The sequence below is a fragment of the Balaenoptera acutorostrata genome, chromosome 14 (assembly GCF_949987535.1).
Source record: "Balaenoptera acutorostrata chromosome 14, mBalAcu1.1, whole genome shotgun sequence".
Taxonomy (NCBI): Eukaryota; Metazoa; Chordata; class Mammalia; order Artiodactyla; family Balaenopteridae; genus Balaenoptera; species Balaenoptera acutorostrata.
In genome coordinates this window covers 86,303,089-86,330,926 of record NC_080077.1, presented here as the reverse complement: position 1 = coordinate 86,330,926, position 27,838 = coordinate 86,303,089, and the positions used below count along the sequence as shown (strand labels likewise).

Sequence of the window (27,838 nt, the reverse complement as noted above, 5' to 3'; positions counted from 1 at the left end):
TTTTTTTTAATTGAGTACATTTGCAAACGGAGGCAAGGAAGTCAATAAATAGGGAGAAACTGAAGTTGCAAGCAACATAGATTATTACTTATAGTAATAAGCAATCCAGAAGTACCAGAGGAGGTTGAAAGATAAGACACAAGATGAGAACATATGGGAAGAGAGGAGGGGCGTGGACACTCACTTTGCGGGCCAAGTAGGAATCAAGGCATTATGTGTCTCTTACAGAAAGGATTTTCCAGTGTAGATATAATATCATGAGACTTCTGCTGTGTATAAGAGGCAAGGGTCTCAAGACTGTTCATTGTTTTCAGGCCACAGAGATTTACACCTACTTCTTCCTTCTTCCATGAACAGCAAGCCCAATTCAGTCAAGTAAAAGCAGAGAGAAATATAGAAGTTAGAGGAAGCCGAACTAAAATAGGTGTCGGGTGGGTAGGGCAGTAGGAGAAAAAAAGGTCTATTGTAATTTCAGAGTTTTGCTGGATTCCTCAAGCAGCTGGTGAAATGCAGGCACCTCGGTTTACTCCTATCCATGCCTCTTTTCCTTTGTAAATTACCAGTGGCATCTTAAGAGAACATTTCTGTTATCAGCCATTTGTCTGAATTCACTTATTTTGTTTTATAAATCCATTTTGCTAGAATACAATCCTAACTTCTTGGAAAACTTTGTTTTATTGATTATAAGGTAAATGATGTCAGAATAAAATATTGCCAAAATTAAATTGTTCTTATTTTTATTGCTTTTGGCAATTTTCACTTTTTATATCTCTGGACACATTCTGGAAACTGTCATTCTTTTTTTTTTTTTTGCGAATGATATAAAATTTCTGAAGCATGCTAATTAAGTATAATTCCCAATCTAGGAAATGTCAAGGGTATGGTTTACCATATAAGTAGTTCTGCCTGTGTCTTTTTATCAATAAATCCTGTGGTTATACTTATAAATTTTTGTATACTATCCTGCTAACTTTCTATGGACTTAAAATCTTTTTCATTCGGAGCTGATGGAAATGAATATGGTGTATTTCTCTGTAGTTGTTGCCATAGTGATAAAACGTCTCCAAGGTAAAACAAGAGATGGCAGAAAAATTACTAATTCAAAAGAAGTTATGCTTCTAATTTAATATTGAAAATTGTGCCCTACTCCCTTTCTCTTTTATTTTGTCAAAATTGCATGACAGGAGTGTGTCTAATGTACTTTTATTAGATAATGCCTGTATAAGAAAAACTAAAACAAACAAACAAAAATGAAATAGGTGAATTCCCCCACAGCATTTAGGGGGATGAGGCTTTATTTTAAATCTTTTCTTCTTAAGACTTACAACATTCCTAATTATCTTCCTTATGCTTCACCTCCATACTCCTTCTTTATATCTTGCTATTCAATTTTAAATCTAATTACCTATAATGAGTTTTCTCAAAAACAGTTTATTTGCTTTCTTTTTCTGCCACATCGTTTCCAACAATTAGACACATTTTCTAGCAATAGCATAATTACAAAGTTGAACAAATCTATGAAACTTTCTCAGATCTTATTACTGTTCATGTTCAGATTTTGAAAGTCTTCCCCTGAAAAACCAAATTAGAACACTCTTGGAAAATATTCTGTGACTTAGAATTGTTTCACTTAATCAACCTCAATTTGATTCTGTTACAAAAATGTCAGCATCATCGCTTTCTAGAGACATTGTAACGAGCTAAACCAACACTAAGACAGATGATTAATTAGGTGGGGAAGAGTCAGCCAATGAAACAAAGACTGTCATGGACCATGTGCCTACAGCATCCCTGGGAGACCTGTGTGATAGAGAAAGAGGAAAGGAGACAAAGTTAGATAAAATAGACCCTACCTTATCTGTATTTTCCTCAAAACTAGCCTTGTGTTTGCTTTCTTTTAAAGCATGGACTACTGTCCACCTAGTTAAAAGGACCTAAAAGAAAGTAGAAGAATTGAAAAAGTTGTCCTTATAAAAGAGATAAACATTAATAAACCATGAATGCTGTGTAATACGATGCTACTCAAATGTGGTGCTCAAAGTGTTACTGGACCATGATAAGCACAGAAATTGAAAATTTGTGTTTAGAAACTTTTATAACAATTTAACAAGCATGTGATTGTTGGACTTATCCAGTAGAGCAGGCTATGGATGAGTTGGTGTGTTGAACAAACACGCAGAGTCATAAGGGTGCTAGCTGCCTACAAGTCATGCACAGTAGGGTCACACTACAACATGAGGCATTTTAAGGTTAGCTCGTCAATTATAATCCACAAAAATCTGAGAAACCCAAATCATTTACTTTCTATTATAAATTTTTATTATTTTAACTTTAAATTAAGTTAAGGAAGTAAAATTTATATTATTCCTTTTTAACCCTAATGAACTAATGGCAAAACAAGCTTCATGGGATTTTTTTTGGACATATGTTTTCAGTAGAAACAAACTACCTGATGTCCATGGAAGTGATTGCAAATAAACGAAGACCAAAAGAATTGATACTAGTTTTACTAGGAAGTATGATCACTCATATACTGAGTTCAGCTAATTGAAGGTGAAGTATTAAATCATTGCATGTTCTGCGCAGATGTGGACTGGCTAATGAAGCAGTGAAATCATCAAGACATAAGCAACATTTACACAGGAAACATAAATAAATTCAAAACCAAAACAATTTTGAAAGCATGAACACTGACTTAAAAGGCAATGGAAGCAAAGTTCAGTAACTCATATTTAAACCTTAGTGTTTTGGAGATGTCTTTTAAAGTAGTACTTTAGATTTCTGAGGCTGGAAAATAAACATGCAATTGCGAAGGCACTAGTGAAAGATGGCATCAAAGATACTTGCTTGGAAATATTGAATGAATATGTGGCAGTGATTCCATTGCTTGACATATTTGAAAACCAAGCTAATACCAACTCAAAGAGCAAACAAAACTAGCAAAACATTTTTGCTGCCTCTTGACAAATGCACAGGTAATGCCCGTGTTGCAATTCTTTTGGTAAATGTGCAATTGTAGATGATAGTAATATTAGGAAGAATTTTTTTCTTCTGCTTCTTTGCCCACAAATATAGCTAACAGTGAGCTGTTAAAAAAAAAAACAAACCTATGAACATAGTCATTGAACTATGCAAAAACATTGTCAACAAACATGGTTTGGAGTTCAATTTTTGTACAGGAATATGTTCTGATGGTGAAGCTGCAACGGTAGGGAACCATTCTGGAGCAGTTTTCCAGGTTAGGGAGCTTACACCAGAATGTAAATCCACACTCTGCTTCCTTCGTCGAGAAAGTCTTGCTAGCAAAGGAATGTCAGCTGAATTACACAATAGGCTTAATGACATGGTAAAAATTGTGAATTTGTAAAGATTAATATGCCAAATGTGAGATTTAAAATTTTTGAGATAATGTGGAAAATGGTCAAAACAACAATTATTGCATAGTGAGGTACTTTGATGGTTATCAAGGAGAAAAACTTAGGAATGTTAAAATTAGGGAATCAAATCACTGTTTCTGCAAGTTAAGAAACTAATCACTAATTACCAGGGAAATGCAAATCAAAACCAAAACCAAAATGATATATCACATCACACCTGTTAGAATGGCTATTATCAAAAGACAGGGGATAACAAGTGTTGGAAGGGATGTGGAGAAATGGAAACCCTGGTTCACTTGTGGTGGGAATGTAAAGTGGTGCAGCCGCTATGGAGAACAGAATGGAGGTTCCTCAAAAAGAATTAAAAGTAAAAGTGCCCTATGATCCAGCAGTTCCACTTCTGGGTATATATCCAAAGGAAATGAAAACAGGATCTCAAAGAGATATACGCACCCCATGTTACTGCAGCACTATTCACAATAGCCAAGACTTGGAAATAATCCAAGTGTCCTTCAATGAATTAATGCATGAAGAAGATATTTTATAGATATAGATATAGATATATCACACATACAATGGAGTATTATTCAGCCTTGAGAAAGAAGGAAATTCTGCTGTTTGGGACAACATGGATGGGCTTAAGGGTATTATGCTAAGTGAAATAAGTCAGAGAGAGAAAGACAAATACTGTATACCACTTATATGTGGAATTTAAAACAGTCACACTCATAGAAACAGAGACTAGAATGGTGATTACCAGGGACTGTGAGATGGGGGAAATTGGGAGAAAAAAAAAAAAAAAGAAACCAGTTTTTACTCACCTTTTTAAAAATGTAATTTGGACAGTTTGACAGACAGATGTGCTTTTTGTCTCATATCTTCAGTATTTTTAATAATATCAATACTTCCATGTAAAGAAAGAATGCAATTTGTTTTCCAATGGCCAAAAAAATTTGAAGAGTAAAAACTGAAGTTTCTACAGATTGTTACAATATATTCCCATAGTTTCACAACAATTATCAAAGAAGTTATGATTTTGATTTTCTTCTGAGTTTGCTGAAGCCAGTTTGAAAGGTCTTAGTCCATTCCTTTTAACATACCTGTGTTAAACTGATTTCTATACTGAAAGTCATTCAAACAAAAAATGAAGCAGTATAGATAAAAGTTGTGCGCAACAAGTGTTACTGAGCCCAAGGCCACACTGCTCGCCACACAACAGGCCAGTAAATCAAGAGACGAGTTGTTGGGGCAAAGAATAGAGACTTTATTTGGAAAGCCAGCAGACCGAGAGGATGGTGGACTAATGTCCCAAAGAACCATCTTCCCCAAGTTAGAATTCAGGCTTTTTTTCATAATTAAAGGGGTGGAGAGGTATGGTTGGTTGCTGTAAACTTCTTGGTGCAAGAATTCTTTGTTATTGTAGCTGCCCACGGAAGTCTGGTCATAGTGTTCCCATAAACCTCCAACAAGACAAATGTTATTCTCTGATCTGCAACCTTTAAAGGTCAGAGCCTTGAGATTGGGCTATCCTGTATATTGCAGGCTATATAGGCAACATTCTTAATTTGTAGCAAAAGCAATAGATACAAAGGTTAAAGAAAAAGAGACAAAGCCAATATGGAGTCAGATTTGCCCTTCCCTATTACAATTCTTAATGTCAAAGATCCTGTGGGAAAAGGGGTGATTTACATAAGTAATATTGTTGTCAATTCAACCTAGGTTAGATATGTTAACAAGCAAGAAGCAAGCTCATTTTTTTACATTAAAAACTTTAATACTGATATAATAGTGTTTATTTGTTCAGAGAGTGTATATAGATATTTAATATGTGGAATCACTATTTTGCTCATAACTTTTTGTTTTATTATAACTGCAGAACAACAAAAAGTTCCAAGTATAACAGTGAATCTTTTTTTATCAGCATATATACTCACTTTCAACAGTTTGTACAGTTTTGTACTGTGTTCCTTTTCCCCTCCATTGTTAGTTTGATATTTATTAAAGTGTAATTTTATGTCTATTGAATCCAATAGTAAACATTAGGACTTATACTCTGTATGTTCTTATCTCTTTTTTCCTAGTAATTCAGTTTTATTGTAGTTTATAAAAGTACCAGTCTACAACAAATTGAAAATTTAAAAACCAGTCCTCCACCATGGAGTTAGAGAACCAGTGACTTAGTGAGTTACATTGACTACAGGCGAAAACTATAATAACAAACACTTTATTACCAGCAGAGAGTATTTATTTTATTTAAGTAATGCTAATTAAGCTTGTAAAAATAGTTTAGACTTGTAATAATTACGAGAAATGTGCATTTAGCCAGGTCAACTCTAGGAATTAACTACGAAAATATGCAATGAGTTCTCAGCTATGCAGTTATGTTAGCAGCTGTATTGTATATAAAGTACGGAAGGGTAATGTGTTCTACCGCCTGCTCTGCTTTATTCCTGATGCCTAAATTAGTTCTCCTGGAATCTCTGTGCAGGTCAAGACAACTAGTGGGGGGAAAAGTGACTTTGTAAATGGAGTCTTTTTGTAAATGGAGTCTCTGAGAAGCCATTCTAAGAGGAAAGTGCCTTCCTCTCTCACTCTTGGTTTTCTCCCAGGGAGGAAGATAACATGGAAGTTAATGGGTAAAGTGTGACCAATAGTCTGACTTACCTTTTCAAGATCTGAACATCCATTTTACACAATATGATGGATATAGGTGTGTATAGATAGGCAAACAAGAAGATACAGTTGAAGGTAGCCCAGTAGGGGTCTGTGAAGAGAACTAACTTTCATGCCCAGCTTAGGCTCACGCTGACCAACTTTCTTTGGGTAAGATGATGCCTAATTTTGACATGGCTAAAGCTGACTTGATCACAAAACTGCCAGGTTTGGGACCATCTCATCAGTTGTTGGTGCTATATTATAGTGATAACAATAATATATGCACTATTGTAGCAATAAAAATAATATGTATGGTAATTCTGTATTACCCCGGTTACTCACAGCATCCTCCTGTATTAAGGATTATTCTCTCCACTTTTCAGATGAGGACGTGAGGCTTAAAGAAGTTAAAGTGATTTGTTCAGGATCACAGAGCAAGAAATTTTTGGAGTCAGGTCCTAACAGAAGTCTGTTGCCAAACCCTGGTCCCACAATAGCCGTTTTTCAGACTTTGTGTCATGATCCATTAGCAGGTCAGAAATTGGCTTAATGGATCACAATCAGTTTTTGTTTTTGTTTTTTTTAAGAATTAGACAAATACAACAGAATATACAAAACAGTTTAACCAATCTTGAGGAAAATGGGTGATGTCAGAAGCTATTCTGCCTGTTTTCTCTGCCCAGCCCTCCTCAGTCTGCGGCTGCCTTGATTCACTCCCTCCCAACCCCTTCACTTTTCCTCCTCTCCCTGACTACAATTCGTGCACGTGAATGTTGGCTGGTGGGGGAGATGCTTCTCCTGCTGTAGAGTGGCCTGGGTGGTGGGAGTCAAGGCCACCCACAAACCCAGCCAATGGCAGGAGGGCCATTTATCATTTGATTGGTTAATGTCTCGTATGGGGATCTGGTTCCTTGAACTTTGTATTAATAAAATGTTAAACTCTGCATCACCCCATCAGTGAAACCCCTTGGAGGTCACAAGTTCTGGAGTGATGCAGATTCCTGGGTAAACCCTGGCTCTGTGACCCAGGGAATGCTACCCACCTTCTCTGAGCCTCTGTCTCTTCAGTTATACAACAGAAATGATGCTAATGATGTCTATCCCAAAATGATGACTAGAAAAATATATGTGTAAACAACCAGTTCAGGGCCTATCACACAACAAGGGCTCAATGACCACTCTTTATGATATCATACTTACGATATTAATTTCCAAGTCTTTGAGCATAACAAAATCCACTAGCACTAAAGCCACGGAAACCAATTGGTGGTTCTTTTAGAATCCCAGAGACTTTTGTGGATTTGTCACCTAGCATAGTTTCGCCGTGAAGAAAGGCAACCAGTCACCAGGTGTTTAGGGGCTGAAATCCAGCCTGTGACCCACTAACCAACTGTGTGTCCAGTGTAGGGCTGCAGCCAGCAGGAGGAAGGGTGCCTTGTTCTCATTTGCACAAACGCACTGGATCAGCCACTGATGGCCCATCTTCTGGGTCATCAAAGTCAGCACTATTGTGTGGGAGCTAGAAGTACCACTCAGTGGACTTTTCCATTTAATAAAGTGCTAGATGAATACATTTTCACTGTAATGGGTCCCCCCAAATATTTGGTATTCTAGAACAGTTGTGAGAGGTTCTTTGTTATACAGACGCCATACTACCAAGCAGCAGAGCAGGGCTAAACTATTTATAACATAGGTCAACAGAGTATTTTTTGAAGTGCTTTATGGACTGCAGATGTTTCAAAAGGATTCTTCATTCTTTCTCCTCCCATTCCCTGATGTTATGAAATACGACAGAAGGCTTTTTTAAGGTCACCATATATCTAGGTTATTGAAAACGGATACTCTTATTTCAAAGCTCTAAGAAACTGATACCTGGGATCAGTAGACCCAGATTTAATTTCGGCTTGCTCAGTTTACATGTTAAACTCCATTTAAAAATATTTGCCATTATCGTGCTGTTACAGAGACCACTAATGTTTTGTGTAACCGGAAGTCTTTTATCCCCAACTAGGTGTTTTAAAATTTAGCTGCATAAATTGAAATATTGGAAGTGAGTTACGCTATTGAAACACTGATCATATGTTAATAACTGAATTGACATTTTACAGGATAAAGGTTTTCCACGAGAGAAAAATGAAATGGTGCTAAATTCCTGGATTCCTTGGGCCATTGGTTCTTTTCTTGGGTGAAAGACTTCAGCAACACTAAAGCCCAATACAGAAAACCTGAAAAGAGCAATGGAGAGTGCCTTATAATAAAATAAATAGCATTACATTTTTTGTACTTCTGTATTTTGCTACTTTGGAAATATTTTTATTTGGAAATGTTATCTACACACACACACACACACACACACACACACACACTCAAACATTCCTGACAAGGATAGATCTTAAAACCATAATACTGAGTACAGAAAAATTTGTTAAAGGATACATACAAAAAATAATTTTTACAACTTTCAAAATACTGGGCAGTACTTAGTTATTCATATATGTAAATATATGTGTGTATATGATGTGTATGTGTATATGTGTGTGTGTATGTGTGTGTGTTTATTGAGTACATGAACCAGAAGGGTGACATCCAATTCGTGAGAGTAGTTACACCTCAGGGGGAGTGAGGGAAACAAGCCTAGAAGAAATGACTCCCATTTAATCTGTAACATTTTATTTATTTTTAAAAAGACTTGAAGAAAATATTGCAAAATACTGCCAGTTGTTAATTCTGTGCTGTGGGAAAATAATGATTTGTTATGTTACTCTTTTTATAGACCTGCATTTTAAAAAATTTTTCAGCAAAATAATTTCAAAGTACTAATGAAATTTTTGTCTTGTGTTCTCTACAACAACACTAACAAAAATAACGATTAAAAACATCACCAGATCCTAAAGACTTTTAAGACATAATTAATCCCACAGTTTTGGTGTTGATCCTTGTCTAAAAGTACAGTAATGAATGAGATCACACTGTTTTCCTCATTAGTACAGGCTGTTCATTTGCCTGGTACCTTTTCAAAGCGTTACACTTAATTCCATTTTAATTGTTAGCTCAGGCCAAAAATCAGAACAAATATTTCTTGAGCACCTACGATTTGCCAGGCATTACTGTAGCCACTGGAGATAGCCAATGACAACAATAGACTGGGACTCAGCAAATGATGGCCCTTAGGCCAAATCTGGTCCATGTGTTTTTGTAAATAAAGTTTTATTGCATCACATCCATGCTCATTTGCTTACATATTGTCTATGACTATTCTCCAACAACAGAGTATTTTGCCAGACTGAAATATTTACTCTCTTACCCTTTACAGGAAAACTTGGCCAACCCCTGCAATAGACAAAAACCTCTACCCTCATGGAGCTTACAATCTATTACAAAGACAGACAGTAACAAAATAAATGTCTTAGAATGGTTGGCGGTGATACATGCAACTGAGAATAAGAAGGCAGGGGTAGGGGTTAGGGAGTGTTGTGAGGAGGTCAGAGAAAGCCATGTTGCAAGGATGACCTGGGAGCAAAGATCTAAGAGGTGACGGACCAGCTCTGTGGAAATCTGGGGGAAGCAGACAGTGCCAAGGCCTGAGGTGGAAAGTCCAAGGAGCTGCAGGAAGCTGTGTGGCTGGACGGGTGTGAGAGCAGCGGATGTGTAGCAGAGCCCTGCAGGCCGTGGCGAGGAGCTGGGCTTTTGCTCTTAGTAAGGACCCTAGTTTGTCCTTTGTAAAGTCTAGAATATTAATTTCATTCAAAGACTGAGGCCAAAGCTATGGATACCACATTTTTAGGCAAAATATTATTTACATTTGAAAATTTCAGTTCTAACCCTACTGGCCATCCTGCCAATTCTGACCAGTGTTCAGAGAAGAGAACAGGCTAGCTGATGGCTGAATATTATTACTATTTGAAAAACATTTCTGCAGACATATCTTACCCATGAGTCAGCCAGGCTGAAATATTAGTATCAGACAGCACATTCTACGTAAAGTTTTGGTTTAGGCCAGGAGGGTAGCCTCAAAGTACTAAATTTCAAAATGAGTATTTGGGATATATTTTTCCTTGGTATTTGCCAAAAATGTAATTGATCCACTAGCTCTATATCTGAATGTGTTGGACCACCTTCCCCATGTCCCCATGCAGTGTAACCTCTCCGGGAAAGCTTGGAACCTTCTGTCCAGAAGGACGGGTGGGCACCGATGGAGAACTTGCTTGATGCCAGGCACCATCCCTCTGCCTTCAAGAAAGTTTATGGGGAAAGATTATAGAAAGCTCTTTTCAAACTTTGGTATTTCTCTTAAAGTAAATATTTCTCAGGTGCTCATATATTCCAGCCCATTGTTTTTAGGCAGATATGTTTTTAGTCCTTTTTAAAAATATATATATAAATGGTTAAGGCTGAGAGATGATATAACTGGCTCAGGTTTGCTTAGCTGATAAATACAAGAGACGGTACTAATGGCCAGGTCTCTCCCTTCTTAGTACAGCGCACTTTTCCATTCTGTTTTTATTGTTAATCAATGATCAATTATTTTGTCATAAATATATGAGTTAAAATCTATATTCACCTCTACCTTTGTATAGAAAAAGCATGACCATGGGCAAGTACACCACATAATTAAAGTATGCCAAAATAGAAATATCAGTTTTGGCCAAGTTTAATGCAACCTCCAGCTCTTGAAAATAGTTATGAGCTACTGTTCTCTTTCCTTGAATGTCTCTAAGCAGCCTTAATTTTTTGTGTGGAGAAAATCTGGTAGAGAGGAAAGAAGAGAAATTAATACTAGACTAAAAGCCCCCCAAACCTTCAAAGGTAGGATCTGTGTCTAATTTTCTCTTTAATCTCCAATATTCAGCATACAGTAAGCACTTAATAAATGAAGCAATGCTTATCATTGACGCAAGGTTATCTGTTTACTGCATTTCCCACTCATTTATGTTCTTCTGGAAGTTGATTTCTCATTTTGGTACCAAACAGATCTGTAATTTTGATTGCTTTCAACATTAGCTCTTGTAGTTTTAGTTATCAGTGTTTCTGAAGGATTTAAATTAAGGTTCTGTCTTCAGAAACCCAGACATCCAAATGAATGTGCAACTATTACCAAATAATTTTATGTTTAGAATCATTAACACACATGATTGGATTTTCTCTTTGCCTCTGAAGATCTTGACATCAAATAGACCCCACCTCCTATGTTCTCTCCTTTAAATGGACTTAACTCTTGTTTCTTCAATATGATTTTCTCCAAATAATCATCAGGTAAAAATACTTTATTATATGTAAGGAAAAGATAATGACATAACTACTTCAATTTATACTTTTTTCCCCAGCTTTTGATTTCTCAGCCATGATCTAACATTGAGAGTTTTTTTGCTTTCATTAGCTTCCCAGAGTTCTCATTTGTAAAGTCACTGGGACCTGTGGCCATCTGTTACTTTCAGACATCTTTATAGCTTTGATTCTATATTTTAAAAGATGTTCAAGCTATGGCATCCTTTTGCAGTAAAGACTCTAAAGTTATTAATTAATCATAATATAAAAAAGATTATAAACTGCATTTGCATATTTCTGTGTACATTAATTTAAACATCCTTTTTTTCCCCTGCAAGGTCTTTTGCTTTATTGAGGCCAACCAACTGACAGACTGCTCATTAATCATACATATTAACAGGAGTAGTTAAAGCTTTAAAGTCTAACTCACCGTTCTGTCTACAGTCCTTGTTTTCTAAATGTGATGACATACACTTCAGACACTGCTAATTAGGTCTTTCCCTTGAAAATTCATCCTGACATGTTTCAAGAACATTTTTTTCCCTTGAGTACAAGTTCATTAAATTATTAATATCTTTATATAAGTCTTGCAGGATTACTTAAACAATGCAGCGTTCTCTATTTGAAAACCATTGTTCACAGTGAAGGATGAAATAGATCTCATTTCCTTATATCTTTTTTTCAGTCGAAAACAATGGACTGGGTAAATATCAGAGAATAATAGATATTATGTTCATTAACATAAGATGTTAAAGGAAGGTAAAAAATACTTCGTACTTGTAAATGGAAATGGGTATTAGTCAGGGTTCTCCAGAAAAATGAAATGAAAGCATCAGGATGTGTATACAGAGAGACAGAGACAGAGACAGAGAGAATTGGCTCACACAGTTGTAGAGTCTCAGTAAATCCAAAATCTGTGGAGTAGTCTGGCAGGCTGGAGACCCAGTGAAGAGTTGCAGTTCAAGTCCAAAGGCCGTCTGCTGGCAGAGTTCCTTCTTGCCTTGGGGAGGTCAATCTTTGTTCCATTCAGGCCTTGGACCGATTGGTGAGACCCACACACCTTACCGAGGGCAGCCTGCTTTGCTCAGAGCCCGCCATCTAAATGCTAATCTCATCCAAAAACCACCTTTACAGAAACACTCAGAAAACTGTTTGGCCAAATATCTGGGCGCCACATAAACTTAACCATCACAAGATGCTATACAGATAATCAACTCCTGATTATCTGCACAAATGGAAGGAAATGTTCCCGTAAGCGACCTAAATCAGATAACCTACAGTCAGTTCTGTTGAGCCTCTGAATTACATGATCAGTTTGTAGCAGTTTTACCCTAGTGGCTGTTAATCTACACAGGCAAGTGTTTAGGTCAACCTCACGAAGTGGCCCCTTTACGACAACTCCCAGTGGTTTCCCAGCACAATCAAAGGAAGAAAACGCAGAGTCCTCACCACAGTCTTCAAGGCTCAGCTAATCTGCCCTGCCTGCCGCCCATCCACGGCTTGCTCTTCTCCAGCCACCCAGGGCTTTGTTCTCACTGTTCCCTCTGCTGGATGCCCTTTCTCAGCCCTTGCATGGCCCACGGACTCACTTGGTTCAGGTATTTGCTGAGACCTCCCCTGATTTTTCTATCTGAAACGGCACACCACCCTCTCTAACTCTCTATCCCTTTACCCTGCTTTACTTTTTAAGATTCTTTTTGTTATCCAGAATTTATATCTCTACTCGTGTATTTATCAGATACGCACTCAGTATAACAGGGTGGGGATGATCAGGGATGACACAGCCAAGTTACCTGAATTCAAGTCCCATCTCTGCTGCTTAACTGGACGTGTGACCTCAGGCAAGCTGCTCCGTTACTCAGTTGACTCATCTGTAAAACAGAGATACCGCAAAGATATTACTAGGACTTTGAAGATATAATGAATACATAGATGTAAATTGCTTTGACTGGTGTCTGGCAGAGAGAAGGGACCAGGTGTTTTCTATTACTATCAATGTCCCCACTAGAATATAAGCTCTATGAGGACAGAATGGATTCAAGGTATTTCCAGAGCACAGAGAAGGATCTGGCCCACAGTAAGGACTCATTAAATGTTTGTTGAATGAATTAATGAAGGAATCTGGGCACATGCCAGCTGAGAATGGGAAATATGTTCTGCAGAAACACAGTGAAGAGGTGGTAGGTTGTTGGGCTGCAGGCCGAGAAGGCCTGCACTTGCCCAGCTTTAAGACCGAAGAAAGAGCCCAGAGTCAGCAACAGAGACATCAGTGGTTTCATGGACAGGGGCGCTTACACGTCTGAAGCAAGGTCCTGGAGCGGTTACCAGTTATAGGGGAGTTGACGTCAAGTGGGCTCATCGGTTACCAGGGAAACCAGCAGAGGGACACAGGCCCCTCACCACCCCTTTGACAAGGACAGTCACTCGCTGGGGCCTGGGGCAAGTACGTAGGAAGGTCAGTCCTGTGAGTAGGTGTTGGTTAGGCTTTATGGATGTCTGTATATGGATGGATGGATGTACGTACTATGTAGCAGGACGCTCGGGATAAGATGTAGCTGCGGTTTCTGCCTGAAGGATACTTCTCTAAAGGGGACTGAGAAGTCAAAGGAGAACATAAGAAGAATCCAGCAAATGACCCACAGCTGGGGCTGGCAGGGCCAACTGAGGTACCAGCTTTCCCAAGACACCCTAACCTTATTCTGGGAAAAGGTCGGAGCTGAAGGAGAAAGAGACTGTGGGAAAGCAGCTGGAAGAGGTCAGACTCAGAGTTCCTCTTACCCAGTCACACTGGCAAGTGACCTTGGGTGTCAGGTTTAAGGAAATGAAAAGAGTATTCAGGTCAAGAAAAAACATACCCAGTATTTACATAATGGCATGTCCACAAGCATTCAGTTTTTGAAGGTCATCAATACAGAGTCCCAATACTTAAGTCCATCATGAAAGCACAAGGAGTGGCAAGCTGGGAAATGCCTTCCAAGCCCAGTTGCTTGAAAGGTTGGCAATAAGTATCAGAGGACAAAAGGACCAAAGAGGACACACATCTGTATGGGGGCACAAGTGTCCAGGGAAGCTGTCCCTGTTTGAGGGGACTCTTCAGGGTCTAGCACCCCATCTCATTGCCAAGGGGGTGCAGATGGCTTTCTCCACCCACATTTCCCTCCCATCCCATCCCGGTGACCAACTCCCCACCACTTCCCCTGTCAAATGAAAGGCTGAGAGAGTTATTGAAAGGTTTGGGAAGCAACTTAATTCTCACCTTCCCTCCCCAGAACTCCTGAGTTTACCTGCAACCAAATGAACAGCACTCTCCAAATAGCTGTTGTGAATAGCTGTCCCTCCTCTTCTACCCTGAAAGCAAGATCCAGACCTTAGTCATTCATATATTTTCCCCTGGAACAGTATGTAAAACACACACAGTACATTTCTGCCGAATAAATTTACTCGTTTTTTTGATAGGCTTTGAAGTTGGCATTTAAATATCCAAATGCAATTTAATCCATTAAATTTAAGTTGATGGATTGAGAATTATGCCCTGAAAATTCTTCTGTATCAAAACTGGGTGACCTTCATACTTGCATCTTCCGGATCCTTGGGAATTCTCTTTGTTTACGGGCAGTTACTGAATAGCTGCAAAATGTGTTCCTATGAATTTATTTGGTGCTGCTCAATTCAGTCCTTCTCAGTGAAACTGCAGTTCCAAAATTCCACCCCTTGAGGGTACCTTTCATATGTTAAAGTACGTGGCTCAAAAATGCTGAAAATGCACTTCTATAAATTCACCTTCATTGAAATCAGGATATGAAATGTCATTAATGATTTCTTTGCCCCAGTGCTGACTGGCAAGGCTGAACCCCTTCTTCTACACTGGCTCAGGCTCCGACCCGTCTGAAATTTGTTGAGGAGCCTCTCACATTGTTTTCATGTTAACATTTCTTTTAAATAAGACACGAGCAGTTTATGTGCATTATTTGTCCCTCTACGTGTTGATTTCATCTACTCTCTAAGTCTAAAAGTGTAGCAGTTTCCTTAATAAAAATGAAAGATGCTTGAGGCCTTAGGAGTGCTTGGAGATGGGGACCCCAGGGCATGGGCATAGTTGTCGGACAAGGAAGGCAGAGTCCAAGCCCGATTCTCCTCCTCCAGCCTGCAAGCGTCCTGCTGCGAACTTCCAAATACGGAGGGAACATCCACCCTCTCGCTGCCGCACAAAGATGTTAAAATGTATCACAGATGGTCAGGAAGCAGCTAAGCCACGCCCTACCGTGCCCCACCCGTGAGCCGAGATGAACCAAGTGCCTTGGCTGAGATCGGCAATGGCAGGCGTAGAAAACGGAGCCCGCGATTGGGACAGAGGGAGTTGGTGGTTTGGCAAGACAGTCGGGAGTCCAGTCTAAGTGGAAGGTTGTGGTTGTCCTGCTGGCACAAGGCAAAGGCAAGCAGCCATCAGGGGAACAGGTGAGAACTAGGAAGACCTGAATTCCCAAGGACAAAGTCGTAAGGCGATGGGACATTTAAAAATCTGGCCTGGTGGTGAGAAAACAAGAGAAACTCAACAATTAGAGCAGCAAAGTAACTGAAATCGTGAATGACCAGGATATGCCCCCCCCCCAAGGAAACCTTAATCCTGAGGATTATGGGCTTTAAGATCAGACACACTAGGGTTTAAATTTTAGCCCCACCAATTAAGAGCAGAGTGATTTGGAGCTAGATGTTTAATCTTTCATTCTCTGTAAAATGGGAACAGTACCACTCACCCACAGTAGTTTTGAGCAGATTAAATGAAATAATGTAAGTCCATGCTTAGCACTCAGTGCTTGGCCCGTGGCAAGCATTTGATCAATGGTAACCATTTTAATAATCATTTGTCATAGACTTTTATGTTTCTTGGTACATGCACGGCTTGGGGCACACAAGGAAAATTTGATTTGGGGTTCATCCAATAAGAAGGGACTTAAGAGGTCAGACCTTAACTATACTTATCTTCATGACCAAATTGGTACCACCATGATAACTTCATGGGAATGCTAAACAGTGACAGTAGACCATGCTGACCACAGACCAGACCATCTGGCCCAGTCCAATGTTTCGATGAAGTTTTATCATTTATTCAGATTATCATTTATTCAATTATAGCTGAGGGCGTTTAGTTAATATTGTCACATTTCTAACTTGTTTTGAAAAGCCTCATTAGTTACTGGTAGCGTCCATCCAAAGGGAAAAAAAGGAAGGGAACAGAGAGATGGGGAAATTGTGACATGATTTAGAAATTTTAAGATCCCAACCTAAATGAGAAAAGCAATATCGGAAATAGCATCCAATATGGATTCATCTTTCCTTAGCTCTAAACCTATTTCAGATTCTTTGTTCATGCTGAATTACATCCTCTTCCCGTGTCCTTACAAGAGCCACTTGTCTGATCCCTGAAATAAGGAGACCATTATGACTAGCCTCATTGCTGTCTTAGATGTATTTTTAAAGATGTTAAGAAATAAAATTCACTTAAGACGTTATGCATTCCTCATGTAAGTATTCCGTTCCCGTTTTTTCACGTATCGTTGATTTCAAAATGTGCTACCTTTTTACATCAATCATTAATCTTATTTCCGTTCACAATGTAAAAAAAGAAAACTAAACTTCCCAGATGGTCTGTAATGTTTTCCTGTGTAATTAACACCTACTTCACAGTTGTGGGTGCCCGTCAAGGCCCTGTCTCCTCTTCCTCAGCATTTCCTCGGTACCTTGTTCAGGTTGAGTTGATGCCTAAGACTGTGCTAAATACACACATGGGAACAGGGGAATTCTGGAGAGGAGCCAGCTGCATTAGAAGACCTGGCAATTTAGAGAGATCACTTACACACGTGTCTCCTCTGTGGGCTTGGGGTCTGCATACCACCCTTTATTTCAGTCCGATTACTACTGTAACTTGTCCTCCTCCTCCTCATCCTCATCAACAACAAAAACCATCTGTCAGATAAGTACCAGTCGTCCATTATTTGCATTCTTCCCTTCTTAATGCTCCTGGATGGTCAAGTGTTTATAAATCAAGTGGCTAATTTACGATACATGTGCTCTCATACTGCAAGTCATCCTGGAAGCATCAGGTTATTTTTACTGTTGAAAATTTGTAGATGTCATTTATTTAAATAGGCCTGGGTTGTTTTTTTTTTTTTTTCCTTCCTGACAGTATTGACCCTCTGTGGTCTTGTACACAGCAAATGCAGATGAATGAAGTCATTTGATAATTCAAATAAAATCATTCCATTGTGGAAATCTCCTGGTTTCATTTTTTAAAAAAATTTTTATTGAAGTATAACAAACATTCAGAAAAATGTATGTATCCTAAGGAGGCCACTTGTTGGTTTTTCACAAATCAAGAATACCCTTGTAACCTGCACACAGTTCAAGAAACAGAACATCAGCATCTTAGTCTGATGCTCTCCGTTGCTCCCCACTCCCACATCGGTGACCTATTGCAACGTCTAACAGCTTAGCTTAGTATTGCCTGCTTTTATTCCTTATATAAATTGATCAATGTTGTGTTTACACAGTTTAACCATATTGTTGCATATAGTTGTATTCCATTCATTTCCATTGTTATATAGTATTCCACTGTATGAATAATCTACAATTTACTTTTTCTATTTCTACTCTTAATGGGCATCTTGATTGTTGTTTTAGATGAAAAAATCCCCTATACAAGGTTGACAGTTGGTTACGCTTTTTTAACTGATGCGCAACACAGATTTTAGAAGGTTTTCTTGATATATTATCAAACATTTTTAAATGGAAAAAAAATGGATAATTGGATAAAGGATGGTACAAGGGCAGGGAGAAAAGGAACTAACATTTATTATTCCCACTGTGTCAGATATTATAGTAGGAGTGTTGTTGTTGTTGTTTTTAATTGTGGAGAAAAACACATAGCATAAAATTTACCATCTTAACCATTTTCAAGTGTACAGTTCATTAGTGTTAAGTATAGTCGCATTGTTGTGAAAAGATCTCCAGAACTTTTTCATCTTGTAAAACTAAAACTCTGTTCCCATTAAATAACTTCCCCTATCCCCGCCCCCCAGCCCCTGGCCACCACCATTCTACCTTCTGTTTCTATAAATTTGGCTACTCTAAGTACCTCATATAAGTGAAATCATACGGTATTTGTCTTCTACTGACTTATTTCACTATGCCTATTTCAATTAGCATGATGTCATCAAGGTTTATCCATGTTGTAGCATGTATCAGCATGTCCTTCCTTTTCAAAGCTGAATAATATTCCATTGTATGTACCACATTTTGTTTATCCACTCATCTGTTAATGGACGTTTGGATTGGTTCTACCTCTTGGCTATTCTGAATAGTGCTGCTTATGAACATAGGTGTGCAGATATCTCTTCACGACCCTGTTTTCAATTCCTTCGGATATAGACCCAGAAGTGGGATTTCTGGATCACATGGTAGTTCTACTTTTCATTCTTTTAAAAATCTGTGCAGTGTTTTCCATAGCAGTTGCTCCATTTTACAATCTCGCCAGCAGTGCACAAGCATTCCAGTTTCTCCAGATCCTCACCAACGCTTATTTTGTTTTTTGAAACTAGCCATCCTAATGGGTGTGTGCGTGGTAGGAATTTTACACATGATCTCTTTTTTATTTCTTAACAAACAGGCTTCAAAGTGTAAGTGCCAATTTTACAGCAAGGACATCTTGACACAAGAACCTTCCGTAAAAGAAAAGGCTGGGATTCCAATCCAGGTGGTCCTGAAGTTGACAATGGGGTTTTTATTCTTAAAGTTCCACGCTGTCACAAAACCAACCCAGCTCTTTTGTTCTGAGCTACAAGGTTTGCAAGATTAAGGGAAGGGCTATGCAAGATTGCCTGACTTTAAATGTGAAATAAGAGGTTGAGGTTTAGAACAGGAGTTCTCACAGTGTGGTCTCAAGGCCAGTAGCATTAGTACTGCTGGGAACTTGTTATAAATGTGAGTTCTCAGGTCCCACCCCGGACCTGCTGAGTCAGAAACTCTGGAAGTGGGGACAGCAATCTGTTTCAGCTAGGTCTCCCGAGGATGCTGATGTGTGATCGGGTTAGAGCACCACTGGGCTTAAATCATTAGACAAATACCTAAACTGCTGTCTGATAACCTTTACACTGTTGCCAAACAGGAAACGTACATGTTGAGCACTTTGAGGTTTCCAGGGCAACCTGATACGGTAAATCTGCATTTTATGCTTCATACTCCAATTTTCAGAAAAGTATTGGATTAGCCCAATTGTAATGCTGCTGAAACCATCCATTTGGAGATTCAGCCAGACTCCAACTGATCAGAGCTGCTTCTGAACAAATGGCCACCTGGGACCAGGCATCCTAGCCAGGAAAGCCGCACCCAGCTCAGCATTTATCTGTTATTTGCTGGGATTTTCATCCCAACCCACATCCGAGTGCCCACTTTTGGTCTCACTTTACAGTGGGTCTAGAATGAAGGGCCTGAAATAAGAGGAGACAGAAGTGGAAACAAACACGCAAAAACAGTCCCTGTATCGACGTCAGGAGGGTATTCCGTGGCCCTCTCAGGCACAGCCCCAGCCCCAGAGTATGGAATCTAAAAAAGCCTAATTCATCGAAGCAGAGACAATGTTGGCTGCCAAAGGCTGAGGAAGCGGGAAATGAGGAGATGCCGGTCAAAGTGCACAGACTTCCAGTTAGAAGATGAATAAGTTTGGGGATCTAATGGTGACTATAGTTAACAATATTGTGTTTATACTTGAAAGTTGCTGAGAGAGTAGAGTTTAAATGTTCTCAACACACACACACAAATGGTAATTACGTAGGCTGATGGAGGTATTCACTAACTTTATTCCTAACATATAAGTGTATGAAGGCATCACTTGTCACACATGAAACTTACACAATATTACATGCCAATTATATCTCAATAAAGCTGAGAAAGAAATAAGTATTCAAATCTGCTTCAGGATGTTACTAGAAATTCAAGCCTAGAAACCACATTTAAACTGAAAATACGTGCTGGCTGAAGTTATCTGTGTACATTATGTTCCAATAATTTGACGATCCTCAGAAACATCTTACCTGCATGTCTACTGTTAGCAAGGAGGCATAAAGACAATCAGCGTTCCCCTGTGCTCTTCCAGAGATATATCCGTACACTCTTGACAGTCACAAGGCTTTGAATGATGATGTAAATCAGCACTGATGTGCAAGAATTTGGAAGCTTGCCCGTACCATACTGAATCATGAATGCTTCTCCTCCTCATGTTAAGACATGACAATGTTATGTTACAATATCTGAGACTTGGTTTATCTTAAACATTAACTCTTGTGATAAAAGTTGATCAATAACCTCATTTTCTCCACTTCCTGCCCAAATCAATATATACGTCTCCTTTAAGGAAAGAGACTGCACACAAAGTTTATCCTATGGTTTTAACTTACCTCAACCTAAAAGAAAGAACCAATCACCTACTCCAATGTCACTGATTTTGTTTCTTTGTGCTCTTGTAAATGAATAAATTACGGTGCTTCCACTTTCCAAGTAAACGTTTTATCATTGATTGATCCTCAGGGGCTGATTGACTTGCATTTACTAAAAGACCCAATATATTGATTTTCAGAATGTGTAAACTGCAAAACAAGAAAATTATGTCCATGTGTGTAACTTTTATTCAGTATACAGAATATTAAATTATATATTCATTCCAATCTTACAACCCCCCAAAGGAAATCCAGGGTTCAGATCTCTAAAACAGAAGGTACATGAAAATACTAATTATATTTCTGGTTTTAATGAAATTTAAAAAAAATCTGTTCTGTAGTTGTTAGCCAGGATTTTTTATGAATACAGCTGCTATTTTTATATGGAGTCCTTGATAGTAGGTACTTAACTTGCCTTCAGCAATTAATGGAAGGATTTCCCACCCAATCACAGTGTCGCATTTGCTTACCTACCTTCCAAACCTTACTCTGCTGCTTCAGTGGGTATTGCATTTCCTACCCCACCCCAAGCCTAGATGAAGACCAGAAAGATCAAGGGAAAATTGCCTGACTCTTTCAGAGCAAGAAAATCTGTCAGTGAAATGGGCCGTTCCATGTTTATGCTTACAATTCTCCCCAAAAAGAGTTGAAAGATTAGCCTAGTACTTTTACTTTTTAAGTAACAACAAGCCTTAATATGTATTAACATACTACCAATATGGTAATAAAATAAAGTTATTAGTAACAATGAAATAGAATTAGAAAACCTGCTCAGAAATGCTTCTCATTCAAAATGTGTGCTATCCGTACCTAGGCTTGCTTCCTTCTATGATAAAGGGAAAAAATAATTAAGAAAATAAATGTATAATAAATAAATGTTTTTTAAATGATACAGATACACAGGTACTTAGAAATGTCATTCTGGCTCTTACAATTGGAATTTAGCTAGTTGTGAACTTGGGGAGTTAACATTCATTTACAATAATGAAGATTAATAAGCAAGGAGTGAACATTTTAGTTCACTTATAAAACAGCTTAATCATCCAAAGGGAAGAAAAGAGCTAGTTAATGTGCTTTTCACAACATATATAATTATAATATGGCTTACGGAAGTGCTTTGCAAACTTTAGTGAGTGTGAGTATTACCTGAAGGGGTTTTTAAAATGCGGATTCATGGATCCCTTCCCCAGAGATTCTAAACCAGTAAAGTCCAGGATGGAGCCCAGAAAAATGTATTTTTAATACCTGATAGCACTCTCAGGAAAACCCTATAAAATTGGAATTCAGATCACTCTTTGAGAAATAACAATTTAAGATAATAAATGCATTTATTATTGCACCTGAACCCACTGAATTATCAGATAAAATGCCCATCTTAGCCCATCTTTCAGATACTTTATATCACTTCGCTGGAGTACCAAAGTAGACAGCCTTTAAAGGGCTGCTAATAAGAGTCACAGTTTGTTCATTCCAGGCACTATTTTTCTCATCTTGGCTGCTAAAAATTGTCTCATAGCTTTTAGGCTTCACAGGTCTTTAAAGGTCATGTGGACTTGGAATTGGTTTTTAACTCTTCGTTAATTTTTAGTCTTTAAAATTGCCATTTAATGTTGTCTCATCTTAAAATAAAATGGAATCACAGTAGCTGTTGTCTGTTTCTCTTTGGTTTCTAGGGAAGACGAGGAAAACCAGGGCCTCCAGGAAAACCAGGGCCTCCAGGACCACCTGTGAGTAAACAGCAGGGTATTTCATCAGAGTCCCTCTGTACTGCTGCGTGTTCATCGAAAGGTTATCTGAATCCCCTGTAGATGATCATTTCTGTCTTTCCACTGTTTAACATGGTTGTTCTCCCTACACCTCCCACCACCACCAACCAAGAGATCAGGGAGGCTGGTGGCCGGGTGCCCCTCCTGCCCCCTTCATTCCTGGACAGGAGCAAGTGTACTGCCTGCGTGGGCGCCCCAAGCCGAGTCCCAGATCAGCGAATCCCGTGCTGAACCCACCTGAGCCCCATCTCCTCAATTTCTTAACATCCAGGCTGGTGGTCAGTCAGACATCCGGGGAAGCATGCCTCCTTTTCTTGACACAGCTATTTTGTTAGTAGAATTTCATAGAATAGTGTTGCTAAAGAGAGCCATCAAGATCGTGTAGCCAAGTAGCTGATCTCATCCTTTATCCCAGGCTTCTAGAGGAAGTGTGCCATTTCTTGTGGTTCTGCTAACTCTTCAACCCACTAGAGTCTGGTTTATGTCCAAGCTACTCCGCCGGCCCTGCATTCTCTATGATCACCAATATCTCTGAGTCACGAGATTCCCTGAGTGCCTTTCAGGCTTCACCTTATTTCACTGCTATATAGGAACTGACGCTGTTGACTGTTCTATCCTTGAAACTCTCTATTCTCTTGGTTCATTGACGCTGATCATTTTCTCCTACCTTTGAGGCCATCCTTTTTGTCTCCTTCCGTAAAGCTGTTCCCGCTTCCCTTATTTATATGTTGTATGGTTTAAAGAATCCCAGTCTTCTCTTTCCACCCAGACATTCCTCCTGAGTTCCAGGCTCCTACACCCCACGGCCTGCTCAGTATCTCCACTTGGAGGTCTCCTGTGTACTACAAACATAGCCTGTCCAAAACTAAACTCTAAAAATGATCCTAGATTTTTTTTTTCCTCTCTCTCATCCTCCACATCCAAATAGTTCCTAAATCTTGTCAATTCTACTTCCCATTAGCTCCCATTCCTCATGCCACCACCTTATTTAGGCCCTTGTCAATTTGTATCTATATTTTTGTAGCCTTCTCCCAGCTGTCTCATTGCCTCTACCTTCTACAAGTGGGGTAATATTTCTAAATCATAACTCTGATCACGTAGCTCTTTGGTTGAAAACTCTTTAATAACTTCCCTTTCCTTCCAGATGGATTCCATATCTTCTACAGCCATTCTAGTCCCTTCAAAGTTTGTCCTTTTCCTGTCTTTGTCTGTCCTCCTCTGTGCCCTTTCTTCTTTTGCAACCTGTAGTGTCATCTTCCGTTACGATCTCAAAATGCTACACGTTGCAAATGTTCTCCCCAAGGCCCAGGTGAGCTCCCCCACCTGCAGGACGCAGCACAGACCCCAGGTCTCCCACGAAGCCCTTGCCGGTGCTCTCAGCACAGCACGAGAGGTGTCATTCTCCGCAATCCTGTGAGCTTATGCCTCCTGCAGACAGAGCACATTGTTTTGTGACTCTTATTTTCCTTGTCTTTCTGACCACTGCCCTGTGAATATTTCTTGAACCTCTATTTTATCATCGTTGTCTAGCCCTGTGAATATTTCTTGAACCTCTATTTTATCATCGTTGTCTAGCACAGTTTCTGGCATGTAGCATGTAATTACTAATTATTGAATGAATGAGTCAACAAATGAATGTACTTCATAGATGAGAAATTGAAGGCGGGAAAATAAGTGACTTTTTAAAGGCCAGAGCCACCTGCACCACCACTAGAGGGCTCTAGACTGAGCCCCTTAGGAATCACTTAGGGTGTGGCCGCATGCCAAAGGTGAACAAGATTGCTGCTCTGTCAATGATTTCATTTCATCCATTTAGCCGTTCAAGTAAATTGTTCTCTTAGCAATGTACTGGTGTCAGTTGATACTGGTTATGAAACAACTGGGGGGAAAATGGCATAAATTGGGCATCCCGGAATCCAGTCTTTAAAGGAATCAGCTCTGTTGATTTTTATCCCAAATTTTCTGGCAGAAGAGAGAACTCATTGTAGGATTTTTGGTAATTGTCTCATGCTATAAACAAGAAAAGCTGGTACAAGCTAACAGGCAAGATTAGACTTTCACATAGTTTTCTAAATGCATGATGCTGCTTTCAAGACAAGATAATTGTTGTCTCAGAGGAAGAATTTGAATGATGAAGGCCTTTATGACAGGCTTGCCAAATGTCTAGGAGAGAAGAGGATTACACCACATCCTGGAATGAGTCCTCAGCTATAGATCAAATGAGTTTACTGAAGAATTTAGAAGATTAAGAAATATGCGACCATATGAAAGAGTTTATAATATTCAGTTCCACAGGTTTGGATTGCCAGAGTGTTTGGGGGAGAAAGGTACTTATTTTATTTCAAGTATTAGATTTAGAATTTAAACTCAGCTATGGGTCTGATACACAGTGTTCATTAAATCCTGAGTACATGGTATTTAAAAGAAAAGTGGTTTATTTTGTAATATAATAAAATACCAATTTGTTAGACTACACAAAAAAGGGGGAAATTCTATGCAAAAAAGAAAAGGTTTTTATTCATAGGTCAGCTCTTGTTTAAAAAGAAGTATTAGACTATATCATCAGCTCATTTTTGTATAAGAATTGTGGTTTACAGAAACTCTTTGTCTTTTTGATTCTGGGATAACTCCTCTAGTGGATTAAATATCTTTTGTCTGATACAAGTATTATCAAAACTCTATCTTGGGGTACATTTTTCATCAGCTTTTGTATTTTTTTAAGTTATTCACATAATAGATGACATGCATACCACCATACTGCAAAAAGTCCTTGTCATTCTTACAGGAGTTAGTTAAGGGAAGCATTGAAAAGAAAAGTGAAATACCTGGCTCCCCACATTCTTCTATGCCACCTTCATGTTTAATTTCCCTAAACATAATGTACTTCAGCAAGAGGACTGTTATTTCCCAAATGGTTAGAAATGAACAGAGTTCTTCAAAATCAGTCCTTTCAAGATCATGTTAACTAACATTTTAAGAAAATGAGCTTATACAAAAATCAGCCTGCTCCTAATTCACATCATTTAATAGTTTCACAAACGATTAAACATTTATTTAAGGCCTACTATGTGCCTAACAGTGTTGGGAGCTAGGCTTGCAAAAATGGATACGACGTGGCCCTTGCCCTTCAAGTATTTAAGTTTAACTCACAGAAAATGTGAATTTTCTGGAAGAGGAAGAATACTTAGAAAAGATAATGCCAGGGTGGTTTTCTTCTGGAATTGACAGCTGAAGCATAAAGGTTGAGCCTTAGAAACAAGGAGGAATCCCTGCTCCTCATGACACATGGCTGAGCCCGGAGGACGTTATGCTGAGTGAAATAAGCCAGTTCACCGAAAGACAAAGACTGCATGTCTCCACTTTATGAGATTTCTAAAATGGTCAGACTTATGGAAACAGAGAACACATAGGGGCGGGAGTACTGGGGAGTGTTATTCCACGGGTATAAAGTTTCAGTTAGGCAGGATGATTACATCCCAGAGATCTGCCCTACGACATAGTGCCTGTAGGTAACCATACGGTATTGTGCATTTCAAAACCTGTTAAGAGGGTAAATTTCATGTTAGGTGTTCTTACCACACACAGGCACACACTAAGGGACACAAGGAAAGTCTGGGAGGTGCTGGGTATGTCAGTTACCTTGGTTGTGGTGATGAGATCACAGGTGTTTGCATCTGTCCAAACTCATCACATTGTACACATTAAATACATGCAGTTCTTTGTGTCTCACTTATACCTCAATAAAGCTCTTTCTATAAAAGTTGAGAAGGTCTGTCCAGTAAAGCAAATAGAGGGGAAGGAGAGAGCAAGCTAGGAGCTGCTGACAGAGGAAAGCAGCCTGAACAAAAGCACAAGTGCTGAGCCCCGGGGAGTAGGGCAGGCGGCGGCCAGACAGCTCTGACCACAGCACTGACAAGTCGGGTCCAGCCCGGGCAGCGTCCTGGCACAACTGCTGTGAGCTCCACATGTCCCAAGAAGCCAGGACAATCTGTGAAGAGCTCTGAGTGGAGAGTCCCAGGGCCAGATTTCCTGATAGGTCTCTCTAGTGGCACAGTAGTTGAATTGCTGAGAGAGAGTGAGATCCATTACAGCTATCATAGTATTTACTAGTCATTTGTATTTTATTACAACTGACGTAGAGCTTAAGAGACGTCCCCCTTTACTTGTGGGCATTTTTAGATCAAAATGTTGTTGTTTTTTATTTGTCTTCTTCCACTTTGTACCTTATGTGAGATGAGCCCTCCCCCCTTCACAACAGGAAGGAAGGTAACAAGAGAAAGAAGGAAAGGTTGGTAGGCACCAAGATCCTTCCGACTGAGATTGGGAGAAGGTGTCTGACTCACCCTACTGGCTGGCGTCTGAGATTCCTAAAGCATGTGTTAGAATGTCTTATGACAGTGTGAACTATAAAAAAATATTAATTTTCTCTCTTATCAAGCAATAATTAAATAATACATAACGTCCCTCAAATGAGTGAATAGTATAGCATATAATTTTACTACATTATGTTTGAGCAATTAGCCTTCAGAAAAGTTAAGGGAAAATTTTTTTGTTGATTTACTCTGACCGGTGGGATTGTCTGAAAAGAACCAAGGAATAGGAGTTTTTAGGAGGCATGGATCCTTTGATAACAGCATACTTTGCTCAGTTTCTTCAAGAAAATGTTCTCCCCTTCAGGGCTTTAGAGATGTTCCCTACGTCAAAGGTAGTGTTGTTTTTCAGGGGAGTGTCAATGAAGATTTTAAAAAAATAGAAGAAAGAAATCTTTAATGGCCTGAAGCAACTCAAATAATTAAAACATTTTAACCAACCATTCTATTTGTGATTGTTTGTTCTGAAGCCAAATTTGTCTTTTCTCACTTTCTTAAGAAACATTTGTACCAAAAAGATTAGTTGTTTACAAAGAATAATTTCCCACAACTTTGCGTGTGTGGAAGGACAATCTTTTTCACCCTGAGAGAGTACATTCTCTAGGGGAAAGAATCTAATAAAGGAATATTTACTAAAAGTAGATCTTTGAACTAATGTTCTTAGATTTTCTTTATGAATTATTGTTTCATCAAAGTCATATATATTACTCCAATTTAGCTTCCCATACTTAATAGCAATTTTTCCTCACTTTAAGGAAGGTTTAGTTGAAACTTAGACACATGTAATCTGCATACATAAAATTATTCTTATTGAGATGCTGGTAATTGAGGGGCAGCTAACTGGTTCACAGAGCTGGCCACACCCTTCATGATGAACACACTTTTTATAAAGTATTGGTCCAATTTCCTGTTAATAA

The 27,838-nt window shown here is 38.9% G+C and overlaps 1 protein-coding gene across 4 annotated transcripts in view; it reads left to right on the top strand.

The window, feature by feature from the left end:
- The window catches only part of COL19A1 (collagen type XIX alpha 1 chain), a 379,271-nt gene that overhangs the window by 241,936 nt on the left and 109,497 nt on the right, over window positions 1–27,838 (top strand). For all 4 annotated transcript variants that reach the window (XM_057528157.1, XM_057528158.1, XM_057528156.1 and 1 more), the window contains one exon: window positions 22,459–22,512. In XM_057528157.1, the coding sequence (XP_057384140.1) occupies window positions 22,459–22,512 (54 nt within the window). The remainder of the gene's footprint in view (window positions 1–22,458; window positions 22,513–27,838) is intronic.